The sequence below is a fragment of the Choloepus didactylus genome, chromosome 3 (genome assembly GCF_015220235.1).
Source record: "Choloepus didactylus isolate mChoDid1 chromosome 3, mChoDid1.pri, whole genome shotgun sequence".
Classification (NCBI taxonomy): Eukaryota; Metazoa; Chordata; class Mammalia; order Pilosa; family Megalonychidae; genus Choloepus; species Choloepus didactylus.
The window spans coordinates 79,572,785-79,595,205 of NC_051309.1; the positions used below are offsets into that span (position 1 = coordinate 79,572,785).

Below are 22,421 nucleotides of genomic sequence, written 5' to 3' on the forward strand. Positions count from 1 at the left end.
GGAGATAATGAGAAGATACTATGAGCAACTATATGCTAATAAACTAGACAACTTAGATGAAATGGACAACTTCCTAGAAAAGCATAAACAACCAACATTAACTCAAGAAGAAATAGATGACCTCAACAAACCAATCACAAGTAAAGAGATTGAATTAGTCATCAAAAAGCTCCCAAAAAGGAAAAGCCCAGGACCAGATGGTTTCACATGTGAATTCTACCAATCATTCAAGAACGAATTAGCACCAATCCTGCTCAATCTCTTCAAAAAAATTGAAGAAGAGGGAAAGCTACCTAACTCTTTCTATGAAGCCAACATCACCCTAATACCAAAACCAGGCAAAGATACTACAAAAAAAGAAAATTATAGACCAATTTCTTTAATGAATATAGACGCAAAAATCCTCAACAAAATACTCGCAAATCGAATCCAGCAGCACATTAAAAGAATTATACACCACGACCAGGTAGGATTTATTCCAGGTATGCAAGGCTGGTTCAACACAAGAAAATCAATTAATGTAATACACCACATCAATAAATCAAAGCAGAAGAACCACATGATCATCTCGATTGATGCAGAAAAGGCATTTGACAAAATTCAACATCCTTTCCTGATGAAAACACTTCAAAGGATAGGAATAGAAGGGAACTTTTTCAATATGATAAAGGCAATATATGAAAAACCCACAGCTAACATCACACTCAATGGGGAGAGACTGAAAGCTTTTCCTCTAAGATCAGGAACAAGACAGGGATGCCCACTATCACCATTGCTATTCAACATTGTGCTGGAAGTTCTAGCTAGAGCAATTAGGCAAGAAAAAGAAATAAAAGGCATCCAAATTGGAGAGGAAGAAGTAAAACTTTCACTATTTGCAGATGACATGATTCTATATGTAGGAAATCCAGAAAAATCTACAGCAAAGCTACTAGAACTAGTCAATGAATACAGCAAAGTAGCAGGTTACAAGATCAACACGCAAAAATCTGTAGTGTTCCTATACACAAGTAATGTGCAACAAGAGGAGGAAATCAAGAAAAAAATCCCATTTACAATAGCAACCAAAAGAATCAAGTATTTAGGAATAAACTTAACCAAGGACACAAAAGACCTTTACATAGAAAACTATAAGAAACTGCTAAAAGAAATTGAACAAGACCTGAAAAAATGGAAGAACATACCATGTTCATGGATTGGAAGACTAAATATAGTTAAGATGGCAATTTTACCTAAACCGATTTACAGATTCAATGCAATACCAATTCAAATCCCAACAACTTACTTTACAGAAATAGAAAAACCAATAACTAAATTTATTTGGAAGGGTAAGTTGCCCCGAATAGCCAAAAATGTCTTGAGAAAGAGGAGTGAAGTGGGAGGTCTCACACTACCTGACTTTGAAGCATATTACAAAGCTACAGTGCTCAAAACAGCATGGTACTGGCATAAGGACAGATATACTGATCAATGGAATCAAATTGAGTGTTCAGAAGTAGACCCTCACATCTATGGACAACTGATCTTTGATAAGGCAGTGAAGCCGAAGCAACTGGGAAAGAGCAGCCTGTTCAATAAATGGTGTTTGGAGAACTGGATATCCATTTCCAAAAGAATGAAAGAGGATGTCCATCTCACACCTTATTCCAAAATTAACTCAAAGTGGATCAAAGATCTAAACATTAGCACCAAGACCATAAAACTCTTAGAAGAAAATGTAGGGCCGTATCTTAGAGATCTTGTGAAAGGAGGTGGTTTCTTAGACTTCACACCCAAGGCACGAGCAACCAAAGAACAAATAGACAAATGGGATCTCCTCAAAATTAAACACTTTTGTACATCAAAGGACTTTGTCAGAAAAGTCAAAAGGCAACCTACACAATGGGAGATGATATTTGGAAACCACATATCAGATAAGGGTTTAATATCCCGAATATATAAAGCAATCCTGCATCTCAATAACAGAAAGACAAACAATCCAATTAAAAAATGGGCAAAAGACATGAACAGACATTTTTCTGAAGAGGAAATACAAATGGCTCAAAAGCATATGAAAAAATGCTCAACTTCACTGGCTATTAAGGAAATGCAAATCAAAACCACAATGAGATACCATCTCACACCTACCAGAATGGCCATTATCCAAAAAACAGAAAATGACAAGTGCTGGAGAGGATGTGGAGAAAGAGGCACACTTATTCATTGTTGGTGGGAATGTAGACTGGTGCAACCACTCTGGAAGACAGTGTGGAGGTTCCTCAGGAAGCTAAATATAGATTTGCCATATGACCCAGCTATTCCATTGCTGGGTATATACTCAGAGGAACTGAAACTCAAGACACAAACAGACATTTGTAAACCAATGTTTATTGCAGCATTATTCACAATTGCCAAGAGATGGAAACAGCCCAAATGTCCATCGAAGGACGAGTGGATAAACAAACTGTGGTATATACACATGATGGAATATTATGCAGCTGTAAGACAGAACAAAGACATGGATCACGTAATAATGTGGATGAACCTTGAGGACATTATGTTGAGTGAAGTTAGCCAGAAACAAAAGGACAGATTCTGTATGGTCTCACTAATATGAACAGACATTAATGAACAAACTTTGGGAGTTAAAAGCTGACAAACAGGCGACCAGGAGATAGAAAGAGGGCAGAGATCAGCCATTTGATGCTGAAGGACTACAGAATGTTTAGGATTGATTGCATAGATCCAGAAATAGATAGCATAATACTGTGTGATGGTAGCACGGTATTGTAAGTACACTGAACAAAGATGTCTGTGAGTAAAGCTGAAAGAGGTGGGATAGGAGAATGTATGACACCAGAGGTAAAGATAGATGATAAAGACCGGGACTGTATAACGTGGCAAAAACTGGAGTGGCCAATGACTGTTACTAAATATACAAATATAAAAATGTTTTTGCATGTGGGAAAGCAAATGAATGTCAACCATGTAGAAATTTGAATAAGGGATGGTATTCAGGAAAAAACATAATCAAAGCAAACTGGAGTCTATGGTCAACAGTAACATTGTAATATACCTCCATTAAATGTAACAAAGGCAATACGCCAATGCTAAATGTATATGAGAGGGGGATATAGGGGAGTAATGTGGGATTCTTGGTAGTGGTGTTGTTTGCTGTCCTTGATAGTGTATTGTATTGTATGACATGTTGTTTTTCTTTTTAACATTTTTTCTTATTGCTGAAAAGAAAGAAAACAATTTTTCTTGTAGTAATCAGTATGTTCGGATGCTGATTGTGGTGATAAATGTACAACTTTATGATGATACCATGAACAACTGATTGTACACTGTGGATAAATGTATGGTATGTGAATATAACTCTATAAAATTGTAGGAAAAAATATATATAGGAGTAAAAGTGTTGGAGAAAGCATGGTGAGAAGGATGATGCCTCACCAATATGGACTAACTACAATGTGTAAACTCAGAATTGAATCTTAGAACACAGCCTAACGTGGACACAATAATTGTAATAGTCCCTAGATTGTAAGCTCTTACAGCAGTTAACTCTATCCCTGAATTGTAAGGCCTATCTCTAAACTTTGAGATGCTGATCCCCTAGCATATGTTGTTACAAACATTGGGACTGGTGGTTTGATGTGCTGAGCCCTTGAGTATGGGACTTGCCCTTATGAAGCTCATTACCACAAAGGAGAGTCTAAAGTTGTATCTAATGGTGCCTAAGAGTCTCCCCCTGAGTACCTCTTTGTTGCTCAGACGTGGCCCTCTCTCTCTCTAACTGAGCCATCTCGACAGGTGAACTCGCTGCCCTCCCCCCTACGTGGGACCTGACTCCCAGGGGTGTAAATCTCCCTGGCAACGCAGATTATGACTCCCGGGGATGAATGCGGACCCGGCATCGTGGGACTGAGAGTATCTTCTTGACCAAAAGGGGGATGCAAAATGAGACGAAATAGTTTCAGTGGCTGAGAGATTCCAAATGGAGTCGAGAGGTCACTCTGGTGGACATTCTTATGCACTATATAGATAACACCTCTTAGGCTTTAATGTATTGGAATAGCTAGAAGTAAATACCTGAAACTACCAAACTCCAACCCAGCAGTCTGGACTCCTGAAGACAATTATATAATAATGTAGAGTACAAGGGGTGACAGTGTGATTGTGAAGACCTTGTGGATCACACCCCCTTTATCTAGTGTATGGATGAGTGGAGGAATGGGGACAAAAACTAAAGGACAAATGGGGTGGGATGGGGGGATGATTTGGGTGTTTTTTTTTCACTTTTATTTTTTATTCTTGTTCTGGTTCTTTCTGATGTAAGGAAAATGTTCAGAGATAGATTGTGGTGATGAACGCATAACTATGTTATCATACTGTGGACAGTGGATTGTATATCATGGATGATTGTATGGTGTGTGAATGTATTTCAATAAAACTGAATTTAATTAAAAAAAAAAAAAAAGAACAAGCCCATCTAGCTTAGATTCTGAAAATCCAAGTTTAAACAGACTTAACATAGACCACCTTTTGCTTTTAGCTGAGATTATGAGGCAATGCAGTTATTTCTAGCCTGCTAACGTGAAGGGGAATGTCAATATGAATAACGCTACTCTAAATGCCACAAAAGTTTGGAAGCCCAAAGGAATTCTAATGAATTAAAAAAATCTTGATGAACATTTTCAAAATGAAATCAATGAATTTTCACCATCTTTGAAACTTTCTTTTTAAAAATAGGCTACTAGGAATGAAAAGAAGGGTAAACAAAAGAAACAAGTAATATTGCTAGCTCTTCACTGAATTCCTCAGCATTATCCAAAATATGGTCATGTTTAAGTCTGTCTTCTATCCGTCTCCAGGTAACATTTCTCAAATAGGAAAAAAAAATGACTATATTTCTAAGCCCATTTGCAAAAGCATTCTATACCCAATACAGAAGCACCCAAAACCATCACTTGACATAAAAATATTATTTTGGTATCTAAACAAACTCTAATCCTCCACCAAATCATTAATATAGTTGTGTTTTAAATGTGCTAATAATGTTACTAAAATAGCCATAAGATTTAGAAATGTGGACATAAACTCCTAAATGAGAGTGAAATGCAGAAGAAATAAAAACTGATGGTGAAAAAAGCATCAGAGATCAATAAATTTGGCTTTTTACAGAAGCTGCATGCAGAAAGCAGAAAACACACACAAAAAGAATTATGTGGGCCTTGTTCCTAGGCCCATGTCTGAGAAAGGAAGGTCTAACTGAGGACAATTATTTGGGCAATGTTCAGAGAAAGTTACAGACGAGCTGGGTGAACAAACAAAACAGTTTCTCATTAATTCTCCAAAGTAGAACTGGTGAAGAATATTAGAGCCTAAAAATTATGTTAATTATGCAAAACAAGTGTTCTGATTTAAAAACTAAAGCTATACATCATATTTTGGAGTCTCTATCCTCTCAGGGAAATTGGCTTTGATTCAACGGCTGACGATTGTGTACAATGGTTGACTATGCATATGGCACACTGGCCAGTCGGAGAGGCAACATATCACTATAGGAAACATGAAGATGAAAAGATCTTCATCCTATGGGTACAATCTTTGAAGGAGGAAATTTTTGTGCTGAAAGCAGAAAGGTGCCTAAGGTAACACAAAGGCTTGGAGTGGGGGCTGGGGATTGTTCTGTTCAGGGATTCTCCTAGACTTCTTTTTCCTGTCATAGAGTTTTAGAGAGAAATATGAAAACAGTATCCATTTGTAGCACATAGAAAAATTAGAAAACACATTTAGAATGATGAAGAAGATTTTGAACACTGTCAGTCATTGGATTATGGAAGACTCTCTCAAGGGAAATGTGAAAACTGCCATCATTTAAAACATTTAAAACCAGACTGAGGAAAAACAGGCACATGCATAAAGACCTTGTTCTTCTCCCTACATGGCTGACAAGGTAAATATACGCATGACCTAAGACACCACTGGGTTCCACAGCCTATGAGCACCTTCCAAGCCACCCACTAGTGCAAGGGAAGAAAGGAAGATTGGACTGGAACGGATGATTCATATCAGGATGACTTGCCCAGTATATTCCTGGCTTAGTTACAACTTCTCCAGGGAACTAGGAAAGGAGCACTTAGTGTCTATCACCTCATTCCCACAGTGCAGCTCAGAGAAGTTTCCAAGGAACACAGTAGGCTTTGTTCCACTCCACCCTACTCTGAATTGGCCTGTGTGTTCTTTTGTTGTTTGTTTGTTTGTTTTAATCAGAAACAATCCTAGTAGAAGACTAAACCAAACAAAACAACCTACATAGGACAGACAGAATCTTAAAGGGTCAGCAAACTACAGTCTGTGGATCAAATCTTACCCAACCCCTGATTTTCTAAATAAAGTCTTATTGCAACACAACCACACCAATTCAGTTGCATAGTGTTGATGGTTGCTGCTGCGCTACAATGGCAGAGCTGAGTAGTTGCAGCAAAGACCTCTTTGGCCACAAAGACTAAAACATTTATCATCTGACTCTTTATTAAGGCTGGCTCTTGCTTTAGACTAATAAACTTTGAAAATACGAATTCAAGCATCTCCAAGATAAATTAAATTAAACCATTTCCTTCTTCCCTTCTTTTCAATTAGGGAATAGAGAAAAAGACTTTAAAGTTGAACAGAATATGTCAACTTTTCATGAATCCAGTAGAAGATATCACATGCTAGAATATGGAGCACATCTGCAACACCCAAAATCATATACTAGTTGTTCTAGTTTGCTAATGCTGCGGAATGCAAAACACCAGAGATGGATAGGCTTTTATAAAATGGGGGTTTATTTGGCTATACAGTTACAGTCTTAAGGCCACAAAACATCCAAGGTAACACATCAGCAATCGGGTACCTTCACTGGAGGATGGCCAATGGCGTCCGGAAAACCTCTGTTAGCTGGGAAGGCACGTGGCTGGCGTCTGCTCCAAAGTTCTGGTTTCAAAATGGCTTCCTCCCAGGACATTCCTCTCTAGCAAGCTTGCTCCTCTTCAAAACGTCACTCACAGCTGCACTCCATTCAGTCTCTCTGAGTCAGCACGTTTATATGGCTCCCCTGATCAAGGCCCGCCCTGAATGGGCAGGGCCACGCCTCCATGGGACTATCCCACCAGTCACCACCCACAGCTGGGTGGGGCACATTCCAAGCAAATCTAATCAGCACCAAAAGTCTGACCCACAAGACTACAAAGATAATGGCATTTGGGGAACACAATACATTCAAACTGGCACAGTAGTTAAGAGTGGAAGCACTAGAATCAGAAAGACCCGAATTTGAGTTCCAGATTTTCCATTTACTAGATATGTGGCCTTTGATAAACAAAGCAAAAGAATATTAACTAACTCAAAGGGTTTGTGTGAGAAATGAAATGAGTAACTATGTAAAGCACTTAGCTTAGTGCCTTACACATGAGTGAGTGCTCAAAACATTACCAAGTTTTATGATTACTATTATTATTGAAAGATTAGGGGAGATCTACTTTCTTTCTGAGATTGAATATGAAGCTGCTAAAATACAAATGGATCACTTGTTGAGCATTACCTGCACAGTTTTCTCCTGGATCTCCACAGAGAAAGCCTTCAGTTTCAGGTCTTCTGGTTGAATTCCCATCTGCCACAACACAGTGGAGGATCACTAGACCTTCAAATTCAAAACAGAACAAAAAACAAACTTGAAAATGTGAAAATTTGCTTAATGCAAAATACTTTTATCAAATCCATGACCCATGGATGGGACAATAAGCTGTGTGTTCCATTTCCAAGTCATTCCCCCATAGCAAGGAAGGGGTGCACAGGTCAGCATGTTTAGTTCAGTGCTGAAGACAGAATTCTCAAGCCAGCATCACTGACATCTAACTTTGCATTTGTGAGGAAGGGAGAGGAGGGGAGGGGAGGGGAAAGGAGGGGAAGAATATCCTGATAATAGATAGGCAAAAATGTGGGCAAGTAGATAGATACTCGTTAGGAGTAGACTTTCTTCTTAATTTTGCTTATTTGCATGTTCTAACTTTTCTGCAACAAGCATATTTTTTGTTGTTGCAATAAGAAAACAAATGATTTAAAAAAAAATTTTTAAGCTCATACTTTGGCCAGCCAATTTCCAGATTTTCACACCTTTTCTCCTAATACCTGTTCCCTCTCCTTTTATGCTTAGAACAAACCAGAGGCAAATTATCACCCAGGACCTCCCAATGTAAGCGTTATTTCTTTTTCTTTTGCAATTGCCCTGGCTGGAACCTCCAATATAATGTTGGATAAAAGTGGTGAGAGCAGAAAAACATACAAACAAACAAATGAAACCCTGTCAATGTAATGCAGATTCAACAGCTGCAAACTAGAGATGGTGATTCCTTCCTTCTCAAGGTGATCACAAAAAATAATTTAAATAACGTAAGTGAAAGCTTATGCTTAACACATAGTATACAATTTTTAGTCTCACCCCACTCTTTGACACTATCACTTATAATTTAACCCGTGATTCCCCACTTGCACCTAAAAGAGGGATTCCGATTCCATTGAAACCTTGTCTGGGCCTCTGCATATTCTGACAGCTGGGGCCTGAGGTCCTGGCTCGTTTCTGCTGAGGCTCACTCCATCTGCAGGTGTCTTATCAATTGGTGAAAGAAAGTCACCATCCTCAGAGAGGCTGACCCCAGGGGAAGAGCATCCTCAGTCAAATAAGGCCCCAAGTAGAGCACACTGGGGTAGTTTGTGCTGTTTCTCCTCTCCCCCACCCCAGCAATTGTCAGATAATAAGATGGTGGCCTGTGAGCCAAATCTAGCCTAAAAAGCTGTTTTTTGGTCTGCACGGTTCTTAAAAATCAAATCAAGATAGTTCACATTAAACCTTGGTTTTCTGCTTCCATTGAAGTGGCAGAAGGTCTAGCAACACAGATCTAGGAGCTCCTTCCTGGCAACAACTGGTTGGTGGCTCCTTTAAATGTTACATCCCCAGCAGGCTTACTTCACTCATTTTAACTGCCTGGTCCTGATACGCATTTGAGTTTGTGATCCTTTTTGAAGGGGCTCTGAAATCAGAGAAATATTCACAAAGCCATCTACTAAATTCTAAAGACTGCTTCAAAGAGAAAGGACACTCTCAATTCAACAAATATTTATTAAGCACTATGTGTTTGACACTGGTGCAAAATATTTAAGGTTTAAAGGTAATAGATATTATCACTAATTTCAAGAAGCTCACATTCTGGTAAGAAAGTCACACAAATCTTTAACGTATTATGTAAAAAGCACAATGACGGAGGAAACAGGATTAACACAGATGATGGAGAATCTGCTTTGCTTAGCAGGGAAGACTTCATAGAGGAGATGACGTTTATGATGATTTTTTAAAGAGTCAGTTAATAGCTTCTAGAAAACAAAAATTATGTAAACAAGAGAACATGGTCAAAATATACTATTTGGTTCAGCAGTGGGCAATAATTACATAGTTACAATAATGTAAATATGAACAATTCACCAAAAAGTTGTCATAAAAATCAGGGCCAATAATTAGCCTCCATACACCCATGTGAGGAAATTTGTTCTAACTGATCAGTGTCCATGTTGTGCCAGTTCTTGAAAGTTTTGAGTATCACCTCTGTGGTCAACATAGTGGGATTGAGACAGAAGGGAACATTGTAAGAGAATTCTTTAGGAATACTTACATGAATACCAGAAGAGACATCTAAAAGAGTCAAAGTGGTTGCCTCCAGAGAGGTGCGAGGTAGGAAGGCATGGTGCAAAGGCCTGCGATTTTTTTGTTATCAACCTTTTGGTACCCCATTATTTTTTTCCATATATATGTATTTACCACTTTGTTAAAAATAAAAATTAATTTTAAAAAAAGGATGAATAAAGTTGTAGTTAAAAAGACAGAGAGTGGGGGGGCAGTCTAAACAAAAGGGACAATTTGTAAGAAAGACATGAAGGCATGAAATAACCTAATTGCCTAGCTCATTTGGAGTGTGAGTGGTGGTGTAATGAAAAGGAGGCTGGAACACTGACAAGCAAGTAGGTAACAGAAGGCCTATAAATTGGTTTTAGTTGGTTTTGATTCTATCATGTGGCTAAGATGGCATCGCTGAAGAGTTTTTAAATGAGAAGCAACATAACTAATTTTTTTTTCAATTTGAAAAGTTTGCTTTAGTACCAGTATGAGTAATAGATTGAAATGGAGGAAATGGGAAGCAGGGAAAATATTTAGGAGACGATTTCAGTAATCTAATTCAGACACAGCTAAACAAAGGTGTTAGCACTGGATATGGAGAAGAAATAAATATAAGAGATATTCACAAGGTAAAATAAAAAAAGACGTGGTAACTGGTAGAATAGGGAGGGGAGTGAGGAAAAAAGGAGTACTGGCTGGGTGGTTGTACCAATCATTAAGATACAAAGTATACAGGAAGACCAACAGGTTGTGTAGGGAGAGAAAAAAGCAGTTTGGGTTATTCTGAATTTAAGATGGCAGTGGGCTATCTAGGAGATAGTAGATGGATATATAGATCTGGAATTCTGAAACAGTCAAACCAGAGATTCTATATTTTAGAGTCATGGAAAATGAGTTGGTATTGAAAGCCAAGGTAGTGGATCTCTCAAAAAACACTGTGAAAAAAGAAAGCCGATTCAAGACTGTGATTTCAACTTGGCCAGGTGATGGTGCCCAGGTGTCTGGTCAAGCAAGCACTGGCCTAACCGTTACTGCAAGGACATTTGTGGCTGGTTAATTAACCAGAAGGCTGGTTTATTAACTCATCAGTCAATTGGCCGCAGCTGTCACTGATTACATCAACAAAGGGCGTGTCTTCCACAATGAGAGAATTCAGTCTGCTGGGTTTAATCCAATCAGTTGAAGATTTTTTAAGTGAAACAGATAGGGGACCTTCACTTCTTCTTCAGCTAATCAGCGAAGTGTTTCCTGAGGAGTTCATTGAAGTTGCCAGTTTGTTCCTGAGGAGTTCATTGAACATGTTCATCTGAGTTGCCAGTTTGCTGCCTGCCCTATGAAATTTGGACTCGTGCATACCCACAGTTGCGTGAGACACTTTTATAAAACATTATATTTATAGATATCTCTTGTTGATACTGTTTCCCTAGAGAAGCCTAACTAATACAGGGACAGAGTCCTGAAGTATATCAAAAGGATGCAGACAGAAAGTACTCAAGGGAGACTGGGAAGAAGCAGCCACAGACTTAAGCGAAGAGAGTTTTTCAAGAAGAAACTGATAAACAGTGTAATAATCAGCAAAGAATTAAAGGTAAAAACTGAAAAGCATGCACCGGATTTGACATTCAGGAAAGCAATAGCAATATCATGCCAGAGATAATGGCATGAAGAGTGTGCAGATAATGTAGACTACTCTGAATACATTGGTCTGAGAAAGAAAGGGAGGAGATTACTCAGTACATACCCCCAAAAATGGAGTTGTTTTTTTTTTTAAGATGGGAGATATCGATAGGAAGAAGTCAAAGGTACAGGAGAGAGGTAATGAATAACTGATAGTGGCAGAAAAAGTTGCAGTTCAGAGGAAAGATAGGAAGGTTAGCCTACAAAGCAGGACCTCTTCTGCAATTTTTAGCCCTTTGAAGTTAAAATCAGTCACTCTGGAAAAAATATCTTTATTTTAAGTGAATGGATAGTCTTTGAAAAATAAGAGCTTAAACATATTTTATAGTCTATACATCTTACTTCATTTTTTTATATTATTTCTCATGTCACTGTTAAAGAAATCCAAGTTCTGGTTTAAAATGAATGAGAAATCTCAAATGGCTACAATGGATTTCTCAGCCTTGGCACTGTTGACATTTTGCTTTGGATAATTCTTTGTGGTGGGAGGCCGTGCATGATAGGATGTTTAGCAGCATCCCTGGCCTTTGCCCACTAGATGCCAGTAGCATCCTACCTCCTCCCCAGCCCCACTCCCAAACCCCTGAGCCATGAAAATCAAAAACGTCTCCAGTCCAAGTTCCCCTGGGTAGAGGGGATAATTGACCAAATTGAGACCACTGTAATTCTCTCCAATGGGATTTACACACAGTTTATCCAAAGTATGACTTTCATTTTGAACATAATCCTATAATCGAATCAATTTCGTAGCCTCATAGACTCAAATTTTGGCTTCTTAAAAATTTTCTTTAGGGAAGGTACCACTGTTTTGTGGAAAGATCAAAGGACTTGGTAATTAATTCACCCTGTGACCTTGAGCTAAATAACAAACCATTCTAACCTGTTTCCTCAAGAAAAACTAGGATCATAGGTCCCCATCTCATCCCATAACCTAATCCATGAAGATGAACTATAATAACATTAAAATAATTTTTAAGGATTATACATTGATAGAATCATTATGTCTACCAGAAAAAGCCTGGGTTGTATTTTACAGAAGATGAAAGAAAATAGGGTAGTTAAATATGTAAAACAATAAGATTTCCATTCAAAAAAGTCACAAATTACATTAAATTTCAAAATTAGTAAGAAACTTAGAGGTATTAAAATCTAACTCTCCCACTGTCCAACTCTCATGCCCTGGTAGAGTTCATCAAGCCCACCTTTAAAATTTCAGTACAGAGACTCCACTCTCTTCCAAGGCACCCAGTTTCAATGAGACCATTCATTCATTCTTTCACTTGCAGTTACTCATTCATTCACTCAAAAAATTATTAAGCACCTATTTCTAATGCTTTGAAATGCTTCCTAATGTTTAGCTGGTTTTGTCTTCCCACAATTTTACTCTGCTCTTTGGAATCAACTAGAATAAGTCTGATCTCTTTTTCACATGACAGATTCTCATACATTTGAAGCCAGCTATCCCTCTGAAAGGAATTCGGTTCTTCAGGCTCTACATCGTGATTACTTTGACCATATTTAATCTGACATCATCAAGACCCTTCATCAGCCTTGTCATCTTCTCCTAAATGCAAAGTTGAAATAAAGTGCCATTCCACATGGTCTGGCAAAGACGGAATAGTGTGGGGGCTTTCAGCTCCCATGTTGTGGGCACCATATTTTTGGTAATTAATGCAGCCTCATAGTATACCACTCATTTTTGGCTGTGACATTAAATACTGGGTTTTATTCTGCTAACAATAAAATGGAACTCCAAAATCTCTTGTACTGCTGGGAAGCATGTATTTATGGGCTTGTTTTTTTTCTTTTTGTTATTGCTGTTCTGTTTTGTTTAATTTTTTTCTTTTTTACCTAAGCACATGCTTTTTTGTTGTTTCTTTTTGTTTGTTTGTTTGTTTGTTTTTTACATTTATTTGTCCCTTTTAAATGTTATTGTGTTAGATTTCACCTACCATTCTAATCTTTCACAATCTTTTTGTTTTCTGGTTCTTTCATTCAACCTATTATCCATACCTCCCTGCTTCACATGACCTACAGAATTTCTCAGCTGCATTAAAACAATAAAAGCAAAATAAAACAAAATAATACTAAGTTAACTGCACTTGCCAAGTGACTGGAAATAAAGTCTTCTGGGGTGGGGTTTTAAATATCAAGTCCACTCACAAAATGAAGGAAAAAAATAAAAGGAAAGAAACCCAATTCTCCTTCAGTGAGTCAAAGCTCCATTTACTTTTAGGCACTTTGAGGTTCTCAAGTTAAAAATTACAGAATATATTAATGTATTATCCCCATCAGCCAGCATGGGAAATGAAGTCAGTGGGAACAATACAAGCATTCAAAAAATGCGGCCTGACAAGGAGCATGACACGCTGTCTCAAAATTACTGCTAATGCTGAGGTAAGTAGTCCACCAGCTGGGTCAACTATTTAAAAAGATCACATGAGATCAACCTAAACAGTCATATATGTTGTATTTGCCTCATCTCTGAGCTGAATTTTCCGTTTTTAAAGCCAAGTGCATTTTATATTTTAAAATTAAATATAACATTATCCCAAAATGTCCACTCAACTCTATTCTGATGATTTAGGACATCATCGTAGATGCATGGCAAACCTCTACTTGTGTCTACTACATCCAATGATTTCTTGTCATATCACATCAATTTAATTTTAAGATTTGAACCACACGCCATTAGAAAATCCAGCTGTAAATCAAAGGAGAATTTGTAAACCAAAGAATGTAAGCAGAAATTGGAAGAATATTTCATAGTCAAATGCCTGAAGTTTCATTTATATTAGAAGGAAACAGTATAAATAAATGGGGAAAGGGAAGGTTTGGAGTCTAATACAATTGGCTTTGAGTCCTGGATCTACCTTTTGATTACTAGCCATGTGATTGTGATTAAGTTACTCAGCCATTGAACTTCCAAGTCCCCACTTGTAAACTGAGGCCAGTAATATTTAATTATATGGCTGTTGTGAAGATTTAGCTTTGCATCTAAAGAAAGGAAAAAATATGTGAATTTTTAACCTTGGTTATGCATAGCACAGATTAGGCACTCAATAAAATAACATCTACAAGACACCTAAAGTAAAAAAGGAATTCTAATTACTCCTGTAAAACAATAGATTCTCACTCTCATGAATGGATATTGACAAATTTCTATATTTATAGCATGATTTGGTTTGTGTCAAAAATATGTTTATGGTATAAACTACAAAAGATAAATATACATATTTCTACAGTGTGTTTCTATGTATATTTTCAGAAAGATAAAACTGTATTTTGGTTTTACCACATGCTGTTTCTTTCCTGTTTTAAAAGAGATTTGATGGGAATATGCCTCAGCTGATTAATAGAAATACAGCATCTTCTACATGTATGGTTCTTTGTATTCTCAGTACAGTTCTACCAGTGACTCAGGCTACTGTTTTTGTCAATCAGGATTACTGATTCAGTGAGTTGGTTAAGTGATTCAACAATACAAATATAGCAGCTAAAATCAGATCTTAGATAGCAATAAAGAACAATGAAGTAGATTATAAATCATATCTCCAATTTCTGAAAAATGAAAGTTGTTAATTTCTTTTAAGTTTTAATCAAAGCTATGGAGTAAAAATTATAAGCATTTGGGGAATTTCTGCATTATATCTTATTGTCAAGAAGAAAGACAGAATCTTGAGTATGCATTCTATACACAAGCAGAAATATTTTCCAAATTCTGAAAGAGGACACATCCAAATTGGAGTTGGAAAAAAAAAAAACAAACCAGGAGGTGGAAATGATACTGCTATTCTGTGTTTAACTTTGGACTTGAGGTTGTCTGAAGCAAAAATTGTGAAGCAGGTGAAGTTAAATATTAGCATTCTCTTTCCTCTTTTTTTTAAAAATCTACTTTTCTATATATTTTTTGTCTTTTGTTCTCCTATAAACCAGTATCTTCATAAGCTTTAAATCCACCCCAAGAAGAACATAATTCTTTAACATATTTTCCTTTGTGTGTTTGCTTCCAAAGAATCTGCAAGGAAAGAAGTTGCTTAACTCAGAAGAAAAAACAAAAAATCAAGAGTGTCTCAATGTGAATCTTCTAGAAAGCAATCTGTGGGATACAGATTAAGGCATTATCACTTTATTGGTACAAGTCCAGGACTTTGAGAATAAGGAAACAAGAAATGAAGCAAAGAGACAAAGCAATGCAATGAATGCAATGTACTGTATTTGAAGAAGTCCACAGAAGAAAGAATGAAGGCAGAATTCATTTTCCCCATTACTTCCATCTCCTCGTTCCCAATGGACAAAATTCATCTCACTGGGAGCTAACTTCCTCAACTTCTGACCCGTTCGTAAGTGACGAGGCCAGAATGTATGCCCTGGGGCATGGTGTTTCATCCAAATCTAAAGAGAGGAGCAACCTGTGACCAAGACAGAGAAAGAAGGTAACAGAAAGGTTCTTAGCAGGTGCACGATATTTCTGTCTGACCACAGTGAGGATTTTAGGCATCAGGATATCTTTATGGAGAATGATATGCCAGGCCAAGGAGGGTTTTTCCAAGGTCTCTCAAATTACATCCTTGGAAAACTGCCTATTCTATAAAAATACAGGACAGGCTTCTGGATTTTTACAAGACAGGAGGAGAAGCAGAAACAAAGGCAGAGAAAAACTAAGAGGGTCTTCACAGATAGTTGATGTCCATTCAAATCAGGAAAATAAAATGTGAACTCCTTCCTCTTCCAATGGAAGACTGTTCCAAACAGTAGAAACAATATCTTGGTGTTTGATAAAGGCTAGGAATGATGGATAACATCAATTTTTTAACTCATAAAAGCAGTCCACAATCTTGTTTTTTTTAAAGCCCAGAGAGGGAAGTAATTCAACAACCTGTCGTACATAAACAAACTCATATATCTAAAGACTGTCAACGCCACAATAATGCATTTGCCAGCAAATCAATCTTTTTTTTTTTTTTTTTTACCATTACTTTTAAGTCTGGGACAAGAATGACTAAATTGAATGAGAACCCCAGAATAACTTACAGCTAGTTTCTTAGAAATCATCACTTGTCAAACTGGACTTTCTGATTCCCATTCTTTTATGATCAGACAAAACCAGACACTCAGATATTGTAGTACTTTAAATGAAAAGCTCTGGACTTACTGAATTTCCATAATAGCTCAGAGAGAAGAGGTAAAGAAAGCAAGAAGGAGGATAATTTGTTATTGAAGGATTATCCTATTGCAAAGTGAGGAAGAATAGTGAAGTTAGCCTCTGGATACAGTGATAACACAGCCTCTGACCCATGAGAGAACAGTCATCAAACTTTAATAATGTTAAAGAAAAGAACATAGAACATTCAGAGTAGATGCTTACCCAACCTGAAAAAGACCCAGATTTCAGGCTCTTAAAGTGAGGTAGAGTAAGCCAACTCAGCTTAACATGAATCCATTATTATCTTTATCAATAAAACTCTTTAGAGAGACCAGAAATATATATATTTAAAAAAGAAAAACTAGGAGGCATACTCTAAGTGCCAGGAATATTCTATTGGAATTACAAAAAGAGGCAATGTGTTATGCTGGAGAAATCATAAGGAAAGTTTCACAAAGAATCTGGGAACTGAACTGAACCAAAAGCCATGACATAGAAATGAGCTTAGTGTGTTTAGGAGACAATGAGTAAAGCTGTCCAGCTGGAGTGGAGAATTATACAGAGAAGTATTAGGAAACAAGGGCCTTCTTGACGTGTGTGGTGTGACTATGAAATAATCCAATTGATTTTCTGTATGACCTATGAAAATAAGACTCAATAACAAATAGTCACACCACATTTTTCCAGTTGAAGCTTCGCAATGCTTACTCACCACATCCTGAAAGACAGATTCCCAATTAAGAACTTCACCAGTCTAGAAAACCACTCAACAAGTAATTAACAAGTATTTAATAGAAAACCACTCAACAAGTATTTAATAGATTTCTACTGTTGGGTAGAAATCTCAAGAGAAAATAGGGTATCTTTCCTTTGTTATGCTTTTAGAAAGCAAATGGGAAGTTTAGCTTATTACTATGTGTATTTTGATCTTGCATCTAAATCACTCTTCTGACCCTTCATTACAAGACGACTGTCATTTATCTAAAAATGGTTAGGGATAGGGGATTTTCTCACAGAAGTCTTCTACCACAGGATTACAATGCTGGAAATAAGTGTCTCCAGAAATAACATTTGAAAATTTTTGTCAACATAATTTATTAGTTATAGTTGTGTAGTTGTGCAGTAAGATCCAGCTTATATTTATTATCTTAATAGAGAGTAAAACATAAAGAGTACAGGGCATTTGAAGGCAAAAACTGATGATGGGGCATGAAATTGGTACTATAGCCTAAGATAAGGATTATGAGAAGGCACAGTCACTGAATTCAGTTTTGGGGGGAAAACTCAAGTAATTTCTTTTTCAAAATTCTTCACCATTGGCTTCCCAAGTCTCCAAGTGCCCTGACACTTCTATCTTTCCCAGAGAAATCTGCTGATGGTCCTCTTGGTTTGAAACCGTATCTTATGGCCTCCAAAGAATTCCCAAAGTGTGAGAACATAATTGTAGATTCTTAGAGACATAAGGAACCCCAGAGGTCATTTAGTCTATCTCCTTCCTTACATAGGAATCACCTCTACACAATTCCCCATAAGTGCCGTCCAGACCACAACCATGTCCAGTCATGGAAACTTACCACACCTAAGGCAGCTGATTCCATCTTTAAAAAGCTCTACTTGGGAGGAAATTCCTCCTGAATTATGGTGAGAGCTGCCTTTCTGGAATTTTAGTTAATCCAAGACATGCCCTCTGAGCTATACAGAGGAAGTCTGCTAAGACAACATCAAATATTTGAAATTGGCTATCATAAACTAAAAACTTTCTTTTTCCACCCAAATTCCAGTCACTTTTGTATGAGTATTCGGCTTTTCCAGTTACCCCCAATATCTTGTCTCTGGCCTTTTAAGGACACCAACCATTTCCTCCTAGCTCACTTACCAGTGACCTCGGATAGAGCCTCATCCTCCTTTATTTTCACAGTATTTGATATGGTTGACGTTCTCAAATCTTCCATCTAAAATCCACCTCCTCTCTTGGCTCCTTGACTTATCCTTTTCTTTTCCCTTTCCTCTGCCAGCTTTTTTTCTGCCTCCCACATCATAAATATGTGTGCCACTAAGGCTCTATCCTCAACTCTCTTTTTTATAATATCGTTCAATCTCACAAAGCATCCATGGACTTATTGTTTGCGTACATATTATAGAGGATGTATAGTATGCTAAGCACTGTGCTAGAATTTGAAATTATAGTCTGCTAAATAATTCATTTCCATTTTATAGCACAGTTTCCTACTAGGAGATTCTCCAAACTAGTTGGTCATTGGAATCTCCATGAAAGTATTTTGTTGGGGGTGAAATTTTTGTTTTGGAATAAATTTAGATTTACATAAAGTTGCAAAATAATGAACATTGCTGTACATCCCTCACTCAGTTTCAGTTTCCTCTAATATTACATTACAGTGGTACATTTATCAAAACTAAGGAACCAACAATGATACAGTACTATTAACTAAACTCAAGATTTTATTTGGTTTTCACCAGTTTTTCCATTAATGTCCTTTTTCAGTTTCAGGATCCTTAGTCTCATCTGATCTGTGACAGGTTCTCTGAGAGTCTTTCCTTCTTTCTCATGACCTTGACAATTTGAGGTATATTGTCAGGTATTTATTAGAATGTCCCTAGATTGGGATGTATCTGATGTTTTTCTCTTGACTGAATTGGGGTTATGGATTTTTGGAAAGAATACTACAGAGGTGAAGTGTCCTCATCATCACATCACAGCATTGGGTACATGATATCCACATGGCATCACTGATGATGTTAATCTTGATAACATGGCTAAGGTAGTAATTACCAGGTTTCTCCATGCAAAATTGCAAAATTACTATTTTTTTCCTCTTCATGAGGTATTCTTCAGAAGTGGGTCACTAAGTTCAGTCTACTCTCAAAGAGATGAAGTAATTAAACTTCACCTCCTAGACAGTGAGTATCTTAATATATTATTTGAAATTATTCTATAAGGAAGATTTGTCCCTTCTCTTGGAGAGTCTTTTAAAAATTTAGATTCCTAGAGATATTCCCAACCAGACTTGAATCAGTCTGTGGAGAAGCCTCATAAGCTGTACATTTTACATTCTTTAGGAGAAGAGCAAGATTTGGGCTCCAAATTTCATATTTCCAAATGCTCATAGGACATATGACTATCTCAAAAGCATGTCACATCCTCCCCAAAAAAAGTAGTTCTCTTTCAAAAAATATGGTACCATAAATTCTGTTCTCTCTAGGGTTAGCAGTTTTGGAGACAACTTTAATGTTTTTCTTTCCTTCCTTCCCTTCACATGACTTGTCATTATATCCTATTATATCTTACTTTGAAACATTTTTTGAATTTCATCCTTTCTCTTCATTCACATTGTTACTACCCTGGTCCAGATATTCTGGGCTAGATAGCAGCAGCTTCCTGCTTACTTGCCCCTTACTCTCCAGTCTCTCCTCATCTGGTCCATCCTGCCTTCTAACATCAGTGTCAAACCATTGCATTCACGTATTATACCCCTACTGAAAATGCCTCAATAGCTTCTCATTGTCTATTATCATTCCATTCACAAGGAGACCCTCTGACATAAGTTAGAGTAAACACTGGGTCATTAATGTTAAAAGATGGAATTGCCATAGAATAAGGTGGTGTTTTGGGCAAACTTTTGATGAAAAAAATGAAGAATGAAGTTCTTTCCCTTTTGGTTTTCTCTAAGTATTGTGCAGTCATGAGTACATGGCCTTGAATTTGTCATCTTGGATTAATCTTTTTTTCCAGGTTCTTCAGTTACTCTAAGATGGGTCTGGGTCTACCTCCTGATTATGACCCATTCCCAGCCTTAGAAGATCTAGTGGTACATGGCTAGGGGCAAGAGAAAAAAAAAAACATAAATCAGAGTGCTAACTCTCCACCAAGCTTCAGGTAATAAGGGAAAAGGGAGTCTGGATATTTTCATGGTATTCAAACAATTTCCCAGGATAGGAGAGGGCATAATATTTTAAGGTAAAGTCTTCACTTGTAATGAAAAGCAAGAATTTATCTAAATTACAAAACGCCATGGCTCCAATGCCTAGGAAATTCTGCAGAGATGGCGCTGCATCAAGAATTTAGGATACTGACTAATGTCCTCATTCTGGAAACCAGGTCCTTATCTAGTCAATATTTCACTCTAATACTATACAAAATTAACTCTTTGTTCTAAGCATTTGGGTCTCCTCGATCTCTTCTGCACACACACACAAAGTAATTGTTAACTTGTTCATCCTATGCTCCATCTTCTAAATTTTCTATTTTTTTTTCCCCTTTACCACCATGATGGAAGAACTGGCTCAAATGCCTACTTCCTTGGTGAATTTTCCACAATCAGTCCCGCCCATAATAAATTTTCCTTCTTAAGATCATATTTAGTCTGTACTATGCAATTTAAACTTTGTTAAATATTGAAGTACTGCACAGTGTTTAAATTTGTGGCGATTTTTTTTATTCACTACAGTGCAAACTCTTTTTGGAAAGACAATGTCTTACACTTTGACAATTATCCCAGTATTAAACACACTTTAAAACAGTATTAGACACAGTTTAAAATAGTACAGTTCAAAATAGTAAAAAGTTTTATATCTGTCTTCCCCATTATTATGTGTCTTAGAAATGAAGAAAGTACTTCCCATCTTCCCACCAAATACTACACCATGGGAAAGTCATGCTTTTGGATAAGTTAATATTTTGTTGATGTGATAATCAACACTACACTTCATGAGCAAATCTAGCTCTTTATTGTCAACCTCCTCAGCAAAACTAAGCACAATTGCCACCTCAGCAAGGAACTATGTAATAAAAGTAAGTCACTGTTAGCAAATCCAAACCCCTTAAATATGAAACACAAAGATTTGTGGGAAAAGGTGCAGGGTTCTTAGTTTCTAATTATGGAAGTTAGGAAAGTGTGTGTGTATGTGTGCATGTGTGTGTATATGCATGAACTACAATTGCTAAGTTTACATTAAGATCCTTTGTGATGCATTACGAGAAGCTACTGCTCTAGGAGGACTTCCTGGGCTATCTACACAGATTCATTCGTTCAACAAATATTTACTGAATATCTATTATTTATAGGCCACCATTCTAGGCACAAGAAATATAGCTGTGAACAAAGCAGACAAAAAGTCCTGCCATCATGGAGATTACATTCTACTGGAACTGTTCAGAACCCTTTTGAAAGCATGTTTATGACAGGGCAGTTTACCATCTTTTTGCTTTGTTTACCTCCAGTGGTGAATACTATGGAGACTTCCTTTGATCAAATTATGAGCACTAAAACCCCAATTGGCTGAATGAACACACTGATTCCATTTCTCCATTTTTCAACAACACTTACATAATAATTATAATTTTGTCTACCTATTCACAAAGTTGAGAATATGAGTAATTTATGGAACACTTACTTGCCAGTTCTTCTGCTAAAATCTTTACCTGCATTATCTGATCTTATCCTTAAGATGACCCTGTGTCCCTAGGTGACAGGTAGGATTATTATTATCATTATATAGATGAAAGAATAAGGCACAGGGAGGTTAAGTAATGAAATCAAGATTCAAGACAATTATTACGGAACAACTTGGTATTTACGCATGGTTGTTTTCTCTTTAAAATATGAAAAAAAGATTATTTTCACATAAGAAAAGTTTTCTAAAATAATTTATTTTCAATTTTTCTGATATTTAATATTTAATTTTGGCATTGTGTCCTCAACTAATCTTCTAAGATAACAATTTTATTTATTTTTAATTAAGGCAATTATTTATATAATTCAACTAAATGGTACAATTTCATTTTGGTGAGATTCCTTAAAATATTAAAATTATCTTGTAAATATTTCATTTACTTTGCTAGTGCAGGCCACCTTGTATGCCTGATTCATCTCAAGATGTTGGGTG

The 22,421-nt window shown here is 36.9% G+C and overlaps 1 protein-coding gene across 1 annotated transcript in view; it reads right to left on the bottom strand.

Moving 5' to 3' along the window:
- Positions 1-22,421, bottom strand: part of BTC (betacellulin) — a 52,111-nt gene that overhangs the window by 20,033 nt on the left and 9,657 nt on the right. Inside the window, exon 2 of the mRNA XM_037828973.1 lies at positions 7,571-7,669. Within this exon, the coding sequence (XP_037684901.1) occupies positions 7,571-7,669 (99 nt within the window). The remainder of the gene's footprint in view (positions 1-7,570; positions 7,670-22,421) is intronic.